At 39.4% G+C, this 18,750-nt stretch overlaps 1 protein-coding gene across 3 annotated transcripts in view; it reads left to right on the forward strand.

The window, feature by feature from the left end:
* Positions 1 to 18,750, forward strand: part of LOC106957327 (estrogen-related receptor gamma-like) — a 40,470-nt gene that overhangs the window by 13,675 nt on the left and 8,045 nt on the right. For 2 of the 3 annotated variants that reach the window (XM_015048617.1, XM_015048619.1), the window contains exons 1-5: positions 786 to 1,126; positions 7,329 to 7,580; positions 7,675 to 7,832; positions 8,780 to 8,896; positions 16,928 to 17,038. In XM_015048617.1, coding sequence (XP_014904103.1) covers positions 1,071 to 1,126; positions 7,329 to 7,580; positions 7,675 to 7,832; positions 8,780 to 8,896; positions 16,928 to 17,038 — 694 coding nt within the window. In that variant the 5' untranslated portion in view covers positions 786 to 1,070. Of the gene's footprint in view, positions 1 to 785; positions 1,127 to 7,328; positions 7,581 to 7,674; positions 7,833 to 8,779; positions 8,897 to 16,927; positions 17,039 to 18,750 lie in introns of those variants that run through there. The other variant, XM_015048620.1, reaches the window with a different exon arrangement.

The following is an 18,750-nucleotide window of genomic DNA, read 5'->3' on the forward strand; positions in this document are numbered from 1 at the left end:
AACTTATTGGAAACTCAAGACAGCCATAACATTATGATTTTTTACAAGTGTATGTACACTTTTGACCACAACTGTATGTTATGTGGCTCATAACATACAGGTGTCTCCAAAGAGTTGACATAGGTGCAGGGGCACATCCAAACTGCAATCAAAACCCAGGGTTGTTTGGCAGTCTCTGATTTTCCCAGTCTGAATCCCAACTTCAGGGGTAAATATTGTAGTTTTTCTGCATGGGAATTCTGAAACACTGACTTTGGAGGAGAGAATACAGCAAAATGCATCTTGGTGCAGATTCCACACCTACCCAGGATCATATTTTAAGCACTTTACCGCTATCTGCTGGTCAATTGTGCTTAATTATGCCAAATTTAACTAATTGACATGCACACAAATAATCCCTCTTCCAAAGTAAAGAATTGATAAGGAAATTTCTATAAAGTGGCACAATGTGACTGAGAAGTACACAATACTGCCCTCTTAAGACATATCATTGATAAACTGTGAAAATATCAGTTGTGAATTGTGTGTATAAACACTTTTAGCTTTGCAATCGATGGAAAATCTTCTAATTAAAATAAATTAAAAGAGAACTGGATTTATTTCGTGTGCCTGATAAGTTGTAATCCACGATCCCACGCTGACAGCTTAAACCTGTTAAATAGGCACAGCAAGTTACTCACATCCACCTGCCCAAGTGGCCATGAGCGCAGCTGATTGGCTTAGAGGGCGGCCAATCAGCTTGCGCGATGGAGCGGCCGCCTTGGTCACAGGCAGCCCGCAGTTTTCAGTCACAACTGTCCGTCCAGACTACAAAGGCGGCGGGGAGCAGCTTTAGTGAGAAGTGAGAGTGACAGGAAGACAGGCGGAGCATGAGCGGAGCTGAGAGGGAGACACGGCAGAGGAGAGGGCAGTAGATGGAGACAGAAAGTTCCCAAGCAGGAAAACTGTAATTTAGCAACAGTTGAAGGGCAGGTGTAGCTCAGGCTGTGAAAGGTGCTAATACAGAGAGAAAGAAAACAAAGCATTTCTAATTTATTATTTTTTATTCTGGGTATGGTAGCAGAGCGCACATGGATTTAGTCGACCTGTACCTCCCTGAGTGTTTCAGCTACCACTCTGACACAGAGTAAGTACATTTTCATTATAATGTTATTCTACTGGGCTTTAAAGTCTCGAGTTGGAGCTGAAAAGCTTGAGTAGGTCAAGTGAATATTAATATATTGTAATTAATTTAAGAATATTTTTCTTTTTTTAAAGTTATCTGTTTATCAGATGACATATATCTCTTGAATGAGGTAATTTAATTCATAATACATCTCTCATCAGTATTTTGTAGTGTTTAAGAGTATTTGCGCTAAATCCAGTTACTCAAATTTTAGCTACCGAAATCATATTTAGCTTTTTCACACGTGCTTAATTTTATTAGCTATGAATTAGAAAGTATCTTTAAAATGGCCTGTAGTTAACTAAACATGCACTGCCAGAAATATATTTGGAATGGCATAATATGACATTTTCTAGTCTGAATAGATATGAATACAATTATTTGCTATCCATATTGGCAAAATTTGGCATAATGCCTTCAGTATGATCCTTAGTATATAATATGCATCAACAGGTATTACTCGGATGAAAACTCAGCCTTGTCTGCAGAGATGGACCAAGATATAGGCAAACAAAAAATTGCGTAGGGTCCCCACACTGGGTGTAGCTCAAGAATGGCAGAAAAGTCACTTATAGTCAACTTTACAAATGTAGGAGTAATAAATTTGCATCAACTATACAAAGAGCACACTTTTGATAGTACTAGAAATGCATCAATTAAATTGCCAAAGTTTGAAGTTGGTCAATTTCCTCTCGATTGGCTCTGATCACTTTGCTGCACGTTCTTGAGCTTGGTAACAATCCAATAAAATTGCACGTCTTCTAGTAAAGACATGATAATGATCGGAAAGTGTCCAGAGCCAGACCAAGGCATGTGCAAACTAAGCAGCTGCTCAGGGCCTCCACCCCAGCCGAAATACAATTGTCACCAAAGAGAAGTTGACAAAGGTAGGAATAACCGAAAATGTGCAATGCTGTTGATAGTAGACATTCAACAAACACCCGGAGATCGAGGTTCTGCCAGTTTTCCCTAATCAGCTTCAATCAGTCTCGATGTGTAAACGGTGATAATCTTGCAATAGATTAATTTTATTTGAAATCCAAAGCTACTTCCTCTGACAAAGCACCTGCCTTTCATTTTTGTCTGTTACGTGTCAAAATCCTTATGTTATGTTAAAAAAACCAATCAATCAAATTCAGAATCCATGCATTCGTCCATTATCGACCGCTTATCGAAAGTCACATGAACCAAACCGAGTAAACCAAAGACACAGTTTTAGTTGGATGTGGTCATTCTCTGCTTAGCCAGTGTTTTCTGAACTCTAAACGACAAAACCTTTCTGTTAACCAAACAAACAAAAACATGGTTTTTCATTAACTTTTTAAAATATGGTATACTATTTTGTAATTGTATTATAAGCAATACAAAGTCATTCAGCAGGGTGATAGATTATTTTATTTTATTTTTTTTTACCAAGTATAAACCATAATATTCGTAAAAAGAGGTACATAAGGCATGTGAGACTATTGTAAAGGGACAATTAGTTGAGCTGCAATGAGCAAAAGTTTTGAAACCCTAACCCTAATCATATTCAGATTTGAGCCTCATACAACCTGATTATCCATTTGGTGTATAAAATGTTATTTTAAAAAACAGCGTTTTAGCTAATTAACTACATATTAAAGCTGTAATAAGGTTAGGAAAGCTATACAAATAGCAGCACAAGAATATTTTAATTTATTTGAACTGTTTTAGATTTTCCCATTTTAGTCTCTCTCACAGTGTTACTACCACTACCCTTAACGTTTCGGTCACTAAAATCTGTATCAAGTGTGAACGAAATGGAAACTGCCAAATTACATGTTATATTGACACTTGAAATGTAAAAGCGTTTGTGATTACAAACACTTTGCATTTCAATTGAGATTTCATGCATTATGCAGCCTACGCTAAATCTTATTGACGATTGCTTCTAAAACATACTCTACCCAATTTTTGTGTTCAATCCAGTTTTTCTTCCCAGCAGAATATTTTACCCCGAAAATGGAGTTCGGAAAAAGCTGCTGTTCAAAGCAGGTGTTAAATTACTCACCACAGAATTGCTTTCTGATTGTCCATATTTTCTGTAATCATTTAAAAAGAAGAGTGTGAGAAAAAAAAACAAAAAACAAAGAGCCGAATCTATTATCATCACTGTTTGGCTTTTATCGGTTGTAGCATAATCGCTCAGCAGATTTCAGCAGCGAGAGTTTCACGATTGAAATTAACCTTCCACCGGCAGCGGAGAAGAAAAGACAATTAGAAGATAGACAGAGGGAGACGGGAAGACATGTGGATGCACAGGTTGTCTGATTGCATGTGACACAAGCAATCAGATAAAGGAACCGGAAGGAGGGCGATGACAGCTGCAGTTCACCCCCCACCCCCCCGCGTCCATCTCTCTCCAGAACCCGCGGGTCTGAGGATCCAGCCTCAAGTGCTTCATCTCGTGGATTCATCCAAAGCCTGCGTAAGGCTCTTAGTTGGCTGAGGGTGTCACTGATCCCCGCTCATCTCTCGATCATTAGTAGAAAAAAAAAAAAGCACTACTGAGACCCCGGTGACCTAAATCACCTCTCTGCAGCCGTGTAAGACTGAGCTGAACGGATAGGCGACACGCCCCGGGATATAGCTGGATTTGGCTTGGTAACTTAACTCTTTTTATCTCTTTCTTCCCTCCAACTCCTCTTTTCGCTTCTGCAGTGGGCCATTGTCTGTATTATGGCTCTGCTTATTAGCCAGAAAGTGTTGCCCTCTCTCTTTTTTTTCCCCTCAACTCCCCCATCCCTCCCAGGTTAATGAGCCACAGGACTCTCCCTCTCTTTCTGTCCAGCTTCTTTCCCCACTCCCTCTTCCTGCCTGCATCTCTTTTCATTTCACGCTGCATTTTATCCTTTGTTCCCAAGGTGCAGTTAGTGTTGTTTTAGATCCTTGGGCACAAAAGAGATAACTCAGAATGGCCATTGAGACGCGCACCGATTTATTCGTTTTGAACTGGGCCGTTGGAGCTGCGATGTCGATGGGTTATGCGGTGTTGTAAATTAGCAATTTACCAAAGTGATCAAGCATTTCATTATGAAAGCAAAGCATTGACTCAAATCACTGGGATGCATTCCAACAAGAAAGCTAAAAGTATGCATCTGTCAGGCTTTGCAAAGCCGCATGAACACCTATGATGGACGGATGACAACAGATTTCTCGTCTCCATGCCGTTTCTTTACATGAGATTGGAAATGGCAAGGGGATGAGAGTCTTGTAACTGGAAGCCTGGACACAAGTTACCAAGGCACAGTTTGGAGAACAGTTGATCAAAACTTCCCAATAAAAAATATTTCTTACCTGGCGGGTTGCCCAGATTAAATTAATGAACCCTACCTACTCAGCAGTACTAGAAAAAGGTAAATGACAACAAAGTGGTGGAATGTATCACATTCTGCAAACCTTAACTACTTATGTTTAGTTCAAAGCAGGTACATTCTTTCTATGTTAGCAGAAAACACAGTTAGTCCCAGTTTCACAGATGGCGGGATGTTTGTTAAGCGGCTGACTGCAGTGTGGCTGTTTCAGCAGATAGCCTGACTAATCAACCAGCTTGCTGAGCTCAGCAGAGTGGACTTCTAATACTCAAACTATTAAGAAATTTAGTTGATCTCAATTCTGTGTTTACACTCTGGTCTGCAGATCAACATATCAATAGACAGTTTTAAATTATTTGAACTCTCATGTCACGTCATTTTTGTGCACATGCTGCAAAAATGTCTTTTTATCCTTCTGTGAGCATTTATGTAGTACACAGACATATCTGACATATTCAGAAAAGGTCAGCCTCTTGGCTACTGGCAGTCTTTGAAATATCCACTCTTTGTTAAACAGTTACAGTGATTCCTCTCCTGCGGTTTTCCTCTAAAGATTTTCTTGCTCATTGTTTTATCTTAAGTTAAGTGTGTTTTTTATCGTGCATCTTTGCGCTTGCTTTTGTGGCTCCATAGAGGGGTCAGTAGCGCGTGGCCATGGTTTGCTCAGTGGGTGGTTTAAAACAGCCAGCCTGTTTGCCTACCAAATAGCCTTTGATGGGAAGACTCATTTACATGGCAGGAAACAGATCAACTTGGACGTCCACCTTGCCATGCAGAGAGTGGAGACTGAGAGGTGCACATATCGTGTGCATGCGCGTGTTTATGCGAGACAAAAGCGAACCTGTAGTCTCCTTTTAGAGTTGGGCCTGGCGACAAACAGTTGCGTGCAAGTATGTGTCAGGGTGTTTATGAAGACATGTGTGCTGCGAGGTGTGAAGCGATTGCAGGAATCTTCATGTGAAATGAAGAGGGGAGACGGGCTAAGCTCCTTATTTTTACAGCCAGGCACAAAAGTCTGATGCCACCATCGGAGTATGCGTGTGTTTTCAGGATGTGTGAGAGCACGGCGCATGCCTGCGGGCCCACTGTACACTTCAGCTGGTTTCCTCCTCAGCTTGGTGACAGAGAGTCTGCTGTGGTCACTTCTTTACTTATTAATAGGTTCGTGACACATGATTTAGCATGCAGGTCATCTCTTACTATTTAGATATTACGGTAGAAGTAATGACAATTGTATTGTGTGTGTGTGTGTGCTGTTTCTTAGTCATTTAGAAATTTAAAGAGCAAATTCTGTTTCTGGAAGCTCTTATAGAGCTTTTTATTTAAATTATTGTCTTTGGTTTGGAGTCCTTCAAAAACTAATGAAATACTAAAAGAATAATAATATGAAAATGTTTAAAACCCTGCATTACACTGGAAGTAGTTCAAAAAAATTTAATAGAGACCACACAAACCTTTATTGGTATATATTTTTTAAATTTTTCTTTTTTTTTTTTTAACAAAAAATAGATAAAAGAATATGGGACATGACTTGGTGTGCAAAGCCACCTCATACCATTGACTTTGCTGTCATTAAGTAACTTTTCTAGCTAATTTGTCAGCATGATTAGCTTGTCAAAAAACTCATTCAACCCCAAACTTTAACTTGCTTTCAGCTGTGTCAGGATGTTGCTTCAATATTTCCACATAACATCCTCTCTTCATAATATTTTGTAAAGTACACCAGTTCCTCCAGCAGCAAAACGTCCCCACAACATGATGGTCCCAGTCTCTTATGTCACAGTAGGTATGTTACTCTTGGGCTTTCAAACTTCCCCTGTTTTATTTCAAATATGTTACTGGGCCTTATGGCCGAACACTTTAATAAACACAAGAAATTTCTCCAAAAGCTAAGGTTGTTGTCAAATCGAATCAAAACGGAAGTACAACAAAGAGCATGCTGCCTTAATTGATTTTTAAACAACAAAAAAAAGTAGGACATTTTGTTTTTTATGCTATAAATGAACATCAGAACATCAAAACAGTCCCAGATTTCTCAGTTTTTGACCTCCTTCACTTTGATAAGAAAAAGCTACATTTTTCAGAAACTATTTCATTTTTTTAACGTTCTACTGCATTTCCTACTACGATGACAATTACAACAAGCTCTTAACTTGTTTCGGTTATGATGTGTTTGACAGGTAAAGCGTCGCTGAGACAACAAGAACAAGTGGTGCCATAACACTCAATACAAATATTAAAACAAAACAAAAATAAACAAACTAACAAAAAAAAAACAAAAAAAAATCAGTGACAGGAAACAGAGGAGATTATCCCGGGCTTTCCTATTTCCCTGAGTTTGCTTAAGTAATCACCTCCTTTAAAAACAAAGTAGTGTAATGCACTGCGGCTTTGCATATGTGGTCGATCCCAAACGGCTGGTTCAGACAACACAGGGAAGGGTGGTTTGATAGGCCAATGAAAGGATGTGCAAACTTAACTAAGTGCTTTAAGCAGTTAAAGCACTTAGGGTTGTTGACATAAAGAGGAAAAACCTCAGAAAAGACTCGCCTGGGAGGCATCGTAATTCAGAGCTCGATTCATTTGTATGTGAATACTATCTATCTATCTATCTATCTATCTATCTATCTATCTATCTATCTATCTATCTATCTATCTATCTATCTATCTATCTATCGTAGCTGTATGTTTTTTTGCACCCTGGAATCAGGATTGTTCAAGTATGCAATTAAAATCCAGGTTCAATATGACGTTCATGCTTATCAATGCGAGCTTCTAGTGGCACGTTAAGAATGATCATCATTTGTTCTGTTCCCCGTCTTCTCCAGGCAGCCAGGCAGAATGTCAGTGAGGGGCTTGGACCCCGCCTGTCCCACCTCAATAAAACGGGAGCCCTCCAGCCCCAGCCCCAGCTCTCAGGGCGACGCCAGCCCAGCTCAGCCCAGTCCAGGTAGCTCCTCGTCGGATACAAACTCCAGTTACGGTCTCCTCACCAAGGGCCTCAGTCACAACAACGGGCTGGACTCGCCGAGCCTCTGTGGTCACGCGGCCAGCTTGGCCAACAACGGCGGAACCACCAGGTTGGGTGTTTAAATCGATTTTCAGCTTGTCTCGCGTGTTGTGCCACGAGCGCCGACTGAACGCACTTCTCCTCACCTCTCCACTTTCATTCAGGAGGTTTGGGGATGACGAGGGCCAAGTGAAGTGTGAGTTCATGCTGGGTACTGTGGCGAAGCGGGTGTGTCTGGTGTGCGGTGACGTGGCCTCTGGCTATCACTATGGTGTGGCTTCATGTGAGGCTTGCAAGGCCTTTTTCAAGAGGACCATCCAGGGTAAGTGTCAAAAAAAGAAAAAAAAATCTCCTACATATTCATGCAAAGAAAGATGCTCGGTTTTATAGTTTATTGTGCATGACTGGTAATGCTTTCTTGCATCATATAAACCTGTTTCACTAGCAGCATGGCACAGATGGAGTTATACCCCAAGCTTTTGTTGTGGTGTAAACAAGCCCCGATCAGTTAATTCATAGCTTCCGCCTCCCACTTTTGCAAACTGCAGAAAGGCTTTAAATAAAGATCTGTTTGCAAACAGCTGATATGTGGTTAAACTTGCTGGACATTGTGTGTATAGTCAACATGTTGGGGGTTGCGGGCTTTCAAGCAGCAGATAGCTGAGCTGCCTAGTGCTAAATGTGTTCGCTCTGACTTCTCCACGGAGCTGAGAACTGAAAGCGCACAGTGTGGGTGTTTTAAAGGGATTGTCCTGCTCTCTGTCGGCTCTGGGCCCAGGTCGAGGACCCGGTGTGCCTCGTCTTGTTAAGAGCTCTGGAAGTTGGCTGCCGCAGAAAAGTTCAAAGGGTAGACTTGAGCGGCTTTCAAATCGGACAGAGAGAGCTGATGTCTGGCTCGTCAGAAACTTCCTGTTTCTAATGGAGGCTGGCAGTTGAGATGGCCTGTACTGGCTCAATGCCATCAGGCTTAGCCGGAAACATTGGCTGGTTGATAAAATTTCAATTTTTTATTGAGAATATATTCAACTTTTTCAAATACTCCCAATAAATCCCAGTTTCAGTCTGAGTATGAAAGTTCCCCGAAAAAGAAAATGGAGTTTAGATGCCAAGACAATAAACTCAACAGAAAAAAAAAAAGCAATTTTTTTTTTTTTCTGTAGACTATTGTTTGGTTGTACAAACCGCTGGTAAGACTAGTTTAGGTAGCTGTTTCCACATAACTGACAACCACTTTTTTTTTCTTACCTGTCCCTCTCTTTCCCTCTCCAGGTAACATCGAATACAGCTGCCCAGCTTCCAACGAATGTGAAATCACCAAGAGAAGGAGAAAATCCTGCCAAGCCTGTCGATTTGTGAAGTGTCTGGCAGTGGGCATGTTGAGAGAAGGTCAGCTGTGCATTAAAGTGACTTGCTGTTCGCTTCACTGTGATAGATCTGATGGGAAATCTGGCAGGGGGCTTCAGTCTCGTCCTTATAGACTTCTGACATGGAGAGAGAAGGCCACTGTGCCTGTGCTGTAGCTGACTTATCTCCATTGACAGTGAACTGAAAGCACCCTCGTGTTGCCATATATAATATATGTGTGTGTAGGTCAGCGTACGTGGAGTAAACGCAGCACTGCACGATGAGTAACAGGGCTCTTATCGGTTCAGCCATGTCCCTCTTTGCTGTGCAGGGCCTCCAAAATAGTTTCTGGACTTTTGCCAATTTGTGAAGGTGTCATGGCAACATTCCAGCACCAAGAGAGATATTTGGGGGGAAGCTTAGTCATTATGTATTTAGTTGAAAAGGGGTAGATTTTTTTATTTTATTTATTTTTTTGCCACAATGACCAGAAGAATAGTTAAGTTTAGGCTAACAACCAATGTGATCAATCATGGTGGTAGCAGTATCACGCTGCGGGTCAGTTTAGCTACAGATTGATCTGATGCATTGCACCAAAAGGAAGGATGCAAATTATTGAACACCTTCTCAAATTAACAGATGCATGGTTAGGGGTGCACAAAGGAGACAAAAACAAATTTCAGAAATGTCCTTCCTAAAGTTCCAACCTGAACCCAATTGAAAATCTTTGTAGTGTGCCAGATTTATTCCAGAAACATTTTGATGGCTACAATAAATTTTTTTTTAAAACCCGCTTTCTACTATGAAACTTTATCACGTCTGGATAAATATTTGAAGTGGGTCTGTGCACATGCCGCAGATAGTCTCCTTTAGTCTGCCTGTGTGCCTGCTGCCTGGTGACATATTGTTGTCCAGATTTAGAAGTGACTCACAGAGGAAAACATTAGCAGCCTCCTACTGTACTGGCCACTTGTCTCCTGCTGTGTGCAGCTTAGGAGAGTTACCAAAGAGGAGAGCGGAGATAAAACACCTGAGTGTGTAAATGTTGAGCAGTTTGATCTCAGGAAAAATCCCGAATTTATTACGAAAGTAAAAGCCTGTCAGTTTATGCTAAGTGACTGATGTCTGCAAATCATGATGTGTGTAAATAATAAGTAAAGTAGATAATGTAGGAAAAATTAAAATAGCACATTAAGGTATCCTGCACTTTACTAGACCTGTTTCACAATGTTTTCAACATTTTCTACTTTTCTGTGCTCTTTTTTTTTTTCTCCATTTTTTTTCTCAATTTTTCAGCTAATGTCACCTTCGGGAAATGTTTGTGTAAGATATGGTCCGGTCCTGTTTTTGTTTTTGGTTTTGTTTCGATCGTAATATCTGAATTGAAGTATTTCCCCATCACAGATCTTACCCGTTCAGGTGACTTTTACCGAAGTGCTTGGAGTTGTTTAGGTGCTGGTGTTGTGATTAAACCACATCGTTTAGTCACCACCCTGCCAAGAAGAAGTTGTTTCTCCAAAAACAGCTTCTAAATTAGGTTACAATTTATAATACAATATACAAAACATACGTTCATGAGCTTTCAGTTTCTTTCAAGGTGTTATATTGAATATAATTAAAACACAACCACGTACTTTGGATTTATAAAATACACAGCTGCATTAGTCTGGGATTTTATTGTCCCTCTTTGGGGATTTTAAGTGAAGTTTTCTTACGATAGTAGCTCCAGATTGTCTTATTGATTTCGGCACAAATCATTTCAGTTCTAAAGCCTGACATGGATTGGCTTTTCTCAAAAGGAGCGTGCTAACTAGAGTACTTGACCAAAGTCATGACTCAAACTGGAGGTTATAAACCTTTTATATGGAGAAAGTTAAAGCTCAGTTTGTAGCCATTTTTCCTCAGCTGTTCTTCAATAAGAAACACAGTTCTAGTTTTACCTCCTAAAGACACGTTCACAATTTCTGATAGTCTCGAATTTTTGTGAATGTTTTGAAAGTGAGCAACCCCAACTGGTGTAGACCTGAAAGAGGTTTTATTATTTCCTATTTGGACCTAAATGTGCAGCAGCATCTTCCAGCTGCAGCATGTATGTGCACAGTGAGTTATAGATGCAACCAATTATAGCACGTTTACACATTTCCGTGTACGTTTAAACGCCTCACCAAGATCTCAGATCCGCACTCACACCTCGGTGTGTTTTCCACAGTGCTATCTTTTTCTATATTAGCTGCTTTTAATAGGGTTGAGGCATCAACAGCATCCCACCTCTCTCAGCCCCCCCTTTGGTTCGTCCCCCTGCCTCATAAATTCCTCCAGATGCCTTGTGGGATTCCTGGACCTCCGTGAAACGCGAACTGCCCCTCGTAACTCCTGTCGTAAGCGCCCTCGTAATGCGCTTCATCGTGTCTCGTAATGCCCCTCTCCCCCTGGAGAGGCCGCAGTAAACAGAGACAGAGGGAGCTGTGAAGTTTAATGAGGAGAGTCAGAGCCATATTAAAAGAGCAGCTAAAAGACATATAGACCCCAGGCAGGATTTGATTAAGCCCCGTTTAGGTAACTGTTTCCACAGAAGCTTTCACTTTCCTAGGACAATAGGACCATGGTTGCAAAATAAAGACAATATATCCTTCCTCCTCTTCTAGTTGTATTAAAGTTGCGCAGTTTGTACATAGAGATGGTTCAGACCCTACACACCATTTACATCAGCCAATAAGAAGCTATCTGTTGTATATCGGATGCCACTAAGGTGTGGAGACTACCACAACACAGCTGCACACTCCAAAGTATTTTTGTAGGATGTTATGTGACAAAACAACACAAAGTACAACTGTAAAGTAAAAAAAAATATATTATTTTTAATATTATTTTATAAGTGAATGCCATTTCATTGTGGTATTCACTGGATGGTTGGAGTTGTTGTCTTTATGGAAGGAGAATCTCAGCTTCATCTGCATCCCCGCATTAAGACGCGGTCTCCTCCACGTTGGCGTTGTTGGTTCCCTGCCACATGTTGCATTTCGTATATTGGCAAAAAAAACTAAGTTTGGTTTTAATCTCATCTGACCAGAGCACCTTCTTCCACATGTTTGCTTTGTCCTGTCAGTTTCGAAGGATGGATTTATCTGCGTAGGTTTGCACCAATGAACAGTTCTCTGTGAGAATGTGTCATTTTGGATTAATCTAACCCTTAGGTGACTTCTGAACTCAGTCATTTGTTCAGGATCCTTTTTTAAGAGAAACAGAGAATGAATATAAATTCAGAATACCTTTTGGGTATTTATTTGTAGCAGAAATTGAAAATCATGCATTCTTTTCTCTTCCCTTTAAGTTGCAATAAAACAGATGCGAGCTTGAGGAAGCAACGTGACAAAAAGTGTAAAGATTTAGGATGCGGTAACACTTTAAAAGCCGTATATGTGTCGCCACATCTGAGATGCGTGGGATTGTTTGTGGTGGGAACATGGAGGCAGTGGCGATGGAGGTGGAGAACAGGCTGAACTAGATGAGTGTATGCTGTGGGACCTGTTTTCTAGACCAGAAAGCTTCTTTTGTGGAAATGCTGTAAGAATGGCTGTGTTATGATGAATGTGGCTGTCCTTATCAAACGCTGATGGGCAGTCCAGAAGAACAATGAGGTAGTGTGTGTGTGTCTCTCTCTTGTTATCCACCAAAGCTATTCTTGGCCTTTTAGTTGTCAGCACATTCCACTATGAAACATTATACTTAGTTTTGACATTATCTTCTGTCATAGCAGAACACAAACACTTGAATAAAACTTAGTTCGCCTGTAACTCAAGCACTCAGCAAATACGAAACAAACAGTTTGGAAGCTAATCCACATTAAATGTTCAGCTTATAAATCATTTCTTTAAATTCAAAATTAGTCAAGTTAATATTTGGCAATGAAGAGCTAATACTTGTCCAATTGCTTAGCATGTTAGCCTTCTACACTTTAAGGCTATGCTTACACGAGACCTCTGTTTGGAAGCTGCTGGTATTTTCGAATGTTGACTGGGAAAAAGTTTCACGTTTAGACAATAACGCCAAGTCGCCTTAGATCTGCTGTAGTTGTAGTTGGGAGATATACGGCGCCGTGATTTTAGCATCTCATCAAAACACTGTGCCAATCAGTACAGTCTCCAGTCCTCAAACCCTAAATGATGTCAGATCATCAAAAGATTAATTAAATATGGGGAAAGTGAACACAAGAAAAGAAGAGAATGTAGAGAAAATCATTTTTACTGTGAAGTGGCTTAAATACGCTAAATATTGTGACAATTTTTTTTACTTTAAGCAAAGAGCCTCATATGCAAGAGATACATTTCTGCTGGTTAAGTTTTAAAATATGAAAGTATGGTTAAAGGAGCACTGCATTTGATTTAGTGACAACTAGTAAAGAAGCTTCCCTCTATAAATGTTCATCTTTCCTGTGTGTATCAGAAACAATATTGGGCACCCATAATACAAAATATATAAATAGAAACTTAAGTCTCTGTTTAGGTTGAGTGTTCGGTTGGCTCTGGGAAAAATGGTAGCACATCGTGCTTATTCAAGTTGTTAAACTATTTACAAAACTTACTTCAACGACAACACGATTATGACTTCTTGGTATCACATCTGTGTCTTTTAATCCCTAAATTATTCTCAATTATTGGTTTCTGCATCGAGGCTTCCAGTTATATGATGCCAGTGCGGCAAGTGATGAATAGCCATTATTTTCTATTTTGGTTTCACAACAGGCTGTAATGGATACAATATGTGTCACTAACTGCTCGTTTACATAAACAACAAGAAAACAATTAAAGTCAAGAACTCTTTGTGCTTATATTAAATAATTTCTGTCTCAAAAAAAAAAAAAGTTATTTTAAACACCGGTCCTCAGCATCTTTCATGTTTTAAAACTTAAATTTGACATAAGTACATTCAAATTCATGGCCTCGCTCAGATTTGAAACTTAACTTGTTTAAAGCTAAGGGTTTATTGTGGGATCCGTCGGATTTGACAAAAGCTTAAATGTAACAAGTGTCTGCATGTAAAAGTCTTATCAAAAGGATTTAGATCTGTTTTATGGTCCTGTCTGTCTTTGGACAGTTGATTTGATTTATTCTTATTTCATAAACTTAGAGATTTTTTTTCATTCTAAAACCTAAGGATTGAAAGTCAAGGCTCTTTCATTTAACCACAAAACAAAACAGAACTAACAGCTGTCAGTGTACATTTTGCTGACCCTTTGGCAAGTGGAAGCGGAGAGGTTATGACTCCTGATCAGACTTATATAACTCTCAGAGACCTCCTGCAGGTAGATATCATTGATTGGTGAAACGTAGCCCTATTTAAGTGGATTATAAATGTGACAGTTCAGGAAACGTGAAGCTGTTACAAAGCAAGCGGGACACTTAAAATAAAACTCTTAAAGATGAGAAAGGCAGCTGAAGAAAAGGTTTCTGTTCAAAAATATTAAAAATATTGGGTACGTTTTAAAAAGTGACCAAAATCTGACAACAATTTGAAGAATCAGAGCTTGCAAACCAACAATACGTTAGTTTTGTTTCTGTGGCAGCAGTCATATTTACTAAACAGCATTCTGCTGCTTTATGGCCACCTCACCTCAAGTAAAGATGTCTTTAAAGCCTCAAAAATAAATTAAGCTTTTATTGCAGCAACAAAAATGACTTTACTTTTATGACATTTGTGCAGTGAAAGTCCAGCTAAAAAACAATATATATATATATAAAAAAACCATTTTGTTCCCAAATGTTGTCATACCCAACAATTTCCATCAAATAAATGTAACTGAAGCATATTTTATATACATTTTATTTTTTCTAATGAATTTTATTTATTCGCGACCTGTTTCTCCTTGGCAAACAGGCATGCTTATCTTATGTGTTCTTCAAAATGGCAAAGACAAGAGAACATGGCATTCTAGTCAGGCAGCTGCATTGAACTTAATGAGTCAGGAAATCTGAATATGTAGATTATTTTTTTTTAATTTAGATTTAATTCATAATGGGATCTTCAAAGATAACGATGATTACACGTTTTATTTCTCAGGAAAACATATATTCTTTTTAAGTGTTCTGTACTTGTCATAAGGGTTGTGAGGCACATAATTCATACCAGCACTGTTATCCACAATCCCCTCTTGCATTTAATATCTGTTCATGGGACATTAACTGATAAAGCATTATATCAAATTTATAGTTGTAGTAATGGCAGACGTATGAAATAAAACAAAATAGCTTTACAAGTCAATGGCACAGAACTGATAAAACCCCACAAATCTTTACAGGCCTGATTAAGAAGACACTTTTTTTTTCTTTTTTTTTTTGTTCCTTAATTTTTGTTGCATGCTCTGTGAAAATATCTGTACAAGTCAGAATAATAAGTTAAAGGGATGGAATATTGCTGGGAGGTGTCAAGAGGGGAAATAATAGCCTCAATGTGTCTCTTTACAGATGCCATTATAGATCTGTTCAGGGACACTATGGCTATTTACACTCTGCAGACCCAGAAACCCAACACCACTACTGAAGGCTTCCTGAGTCACATTCACACCCCCTGCATAAAGCATTTTCTCCGCAGTTGGTGAGACTCACAGTGTGTCTGTTCCTCCGCTGTGAACATGACCGGCCTCTCCCCTGGCTGACACACACACACACACACACACACACACACACACACACGCACTCCTAAATCTCCGTCATCACGTTGTCGCAGTGCTTGTTAAGATGAGCATTTGTCACCGGCCCCTCCGAGGTTTTCAGGTGTCATCTTACAGGACGCATGTTGCCGCTCCAGCATTTGGCCCGTCCCGTCCTGTCCGGTCTCCTTGAGATCGGCAGCGCATGTGGGCTGTTGACTGGACAACATCCCGATGGTTTACTGGGTTTAACGTGGGAGCCGTTCGCTCGTTGACCGACTGGTTTAAATGTCGCATCAATGTCAAACGCTGCTCTGGCTCCAAATGGGACAGAGTAAGCAATGTTGAAGACGTTTGAAATCATAGTGAGCCTTGAATTTGGATGATCTTACTATATATGTAAGTTGCTCAATTTTAAATATCTTTTGAGAAATTTTCTGGAATTAATTTACAATAAATTTATTTATCAGAAAGGAAGAAAACTTTTGACAAAAAATAATTTAGGTGAATTTAAATAAATTTGACTATAATCAGTGTTCAAGCGATATATTTCAAGTGTTTATTTCTGTATATCTTGATAATTATAGCCATAAGAAAAGGACATGAATTGAAAGTTTAGTGGAAAGAAAAAAAATGTAGAAAAAAGTTGTAGACATCACCACAACCTGGAGTAAATTAGTCAATTCAAGAGTCACCTCACACAAACCTTTGTAATTAACTTGTCTTGTGAAAATAAACAGTTTGTTTAGTGGTGCAAAGATATACATTTACTTTTCATTTGCTTGAAGTCCAGCATGAAATTTACACAGTTAGTGAGGATTTGATGAGCCATCCCCTCTGCTGGTCTCGGTCATCTGTTTATGTTCAGTTTCCAACTTGTGACAAGCTTTATGGAGATAATCATGGATTTAAAAAAAAAAAAAAATTTAGCAGAACATTGGACCTTTCCAAAGTACCTACTTTAATGACCACGGCATGACTGTGACTGATTTAAGAGGAAGACGAGAAACCCCCAAATGCGTACAAATGCATATGAACTGAACTAACAAACCATGCCACAGTTCACGTGGAAGAAGACAAAATATACTGGATGTACTTATCAAGAGTGCAACATTTCTATGATAAAAATGTTTCTTGTTGAGCTTACAAAACATTACAAATATCTGAAAATGGGAGTGTTTGGTTTTCGTGAACTGCCATCCATATTAGCAGAAATAAACACTTGAAATATATAGCTCTGTGTATTTTCAAACATTTCCTTTCAATGATATTCCAGTGTATTGGGGATGCACCTGTATGGATTGTTTTATTTACTGTACATGTAACATTATCATATGAGGGCCCCGAGTGTTTGTGTATTTATGTTTTTGTGGTGTGGCTAAGCAAACATCGTCACTAACATCCTGTGATGATGTTTACATCCGTAGGCGTGCGCCTGGACCGGGTTCGAGGAGGCAGACAGAAGTACAAGAGGAGAATAGATGCTGAGAACAGCCCCTATCTGCACCCACAGAACAGCTTGCCACAGAAAAAAACATGTAAGTAAAAAAGGAATGGGAAAGTTGTTCCTCTGATTTCATAGACCTTAATTAAGGTTAGATGAGCTCCAAGTTTTGTTTGTGCTTAAGACTTAGCAACAGCCAGGCCTTTGAACTCTGGGAAGCCACCGTCACTCTCTTAACAAATTTAGATTTTTACGTGAGAACAGCTTTGTGTTTTACGTTTAAGACAAAGGCAGAGGCACTTTCCATTGAAATTGTTCCCCTTTCTTCCTCCTGGAGAGATAGTTTATATAAGAAAATGAACTAACATAACACTAGATACAATAGCTTCTGTATTTTACTTGATTTGTCAAATGAAGTCATTATAAAATTAAACATTTTTCAGCTAAGGAAAAAAAAGTGGCTTGAGGGTGATTTCATCAATAATTGTTTGTCTTTCGTCTGACAATCATAAGAACAAACGAATGAGAGTCGATGACTGGAGCAGCCAGTTGCTACAGGAAGGACTATCAGGATAGCAGAAAATGTATTTTCAAGTGACTGATCAGCAGGCCCAACGATTTTGCATCAGTCATTACATTTACATGTACAGTTTAGTCAAGGTAGAGTCGGAGGTCAATCAGACCATCAATCTGCACTACCGTTGTTTTCTCAAGCTCCATTTCCTGCTGCTAAGCTCCCTTCCAGTTCTTTAGTCCTGCATGTCTTCTGGTTATTAGAAGCCTGAACTCTGCTGGTGCCCTAGAAAAATGGGAAGTTTCAGGGATTCCTGTACATAACACACACGCACACACGCACGCACACACACTCATCACAATGTGGAAACCACCATCCTGTGCGGCATTTCGTCCCCTTTATGCAGGTGACAACTCTGACATGTCCTGTGTGTCGCCAGCTTGGGGCTATTCTTTGTTTTGGCACCAGTTTGGTGGCAGCAGGTGAAATGATTGAATCGGTCTTTCCCTTGAATGTGCCTTGTTTTAACAGAATTTTGTAGAGCTTTGGCTGTATGTCTATGATCACTGTCATTCTGCAAGGTGACTGTCCAGACCCAGTCAAGTTTTTGAAGTTTTTAATGTTTTGTTTTTTGTTTTTTTCTTTCAAATATGGCGCTGACACTTTAGCTTAGCTGAATGAAGCTCGATTGTCGGCTCCTTAGCAAAAGTTTCGAAGGCTAATACTAGCCGTGTTTCCATTAACCGTAGATTTGTGCAAATTGAAATTAAAAAAGTAAATTTGCTTAATGGAAACATGGCAATTTTGAAAAAAATAAAACCTCAAATTTTTTGATAAAAATTGTTTGAGCTAGGATGAGGTGTTTTTTTTTTTTTTTTTTTTTTGGCTATATCAAAATAGATGTATTTTGCAAAACTGTAATGAAAACACTTTTTGCTTGTCACATGAGTCACATGATAAATAGTCAAATGTTACTACTGGCATAAACAATAAAAAAAAAATCAGCGGGAAGTTGTAGGAGGATGATGGTTTGTTTTTCAGACAATGTGCAGCTGGCTCCCCCAGATCTCTCACAGCATCACACAGTTCATAAAAAGTTGTGTGTCATTCCAACGTGTTGAATTCATATCTCTTCTGTAAATTTGCTGACTACAATTTCCCAAAATGCTGCATGAATAGTCGCTTCCAAGTATAAGTGGCTTGTCTCTGCAATGCCCGAGTAAGACGCCAATGTTTCCTCTGATGGCTTTAGCCGTTTCTGAATTATGATTATATCTCATATAACTGTTTAG

Source organism: Poecilia latipinna, unplaced genomic scaffold (genome assembly GCF_001443285.1).
Source record: "Poecilia latipinna isolate Pla-1442-1.1 unplaced genomic scaffold, P_latipinna-1.0 Scaffold894, whole genome shotgun sequence".
NCBI lineage: Eukaryota > Metazoa > Chordata > Actinopteri > Cyprinodontiformes > Poeciliidae > Poecilia > Poecilia latipinna.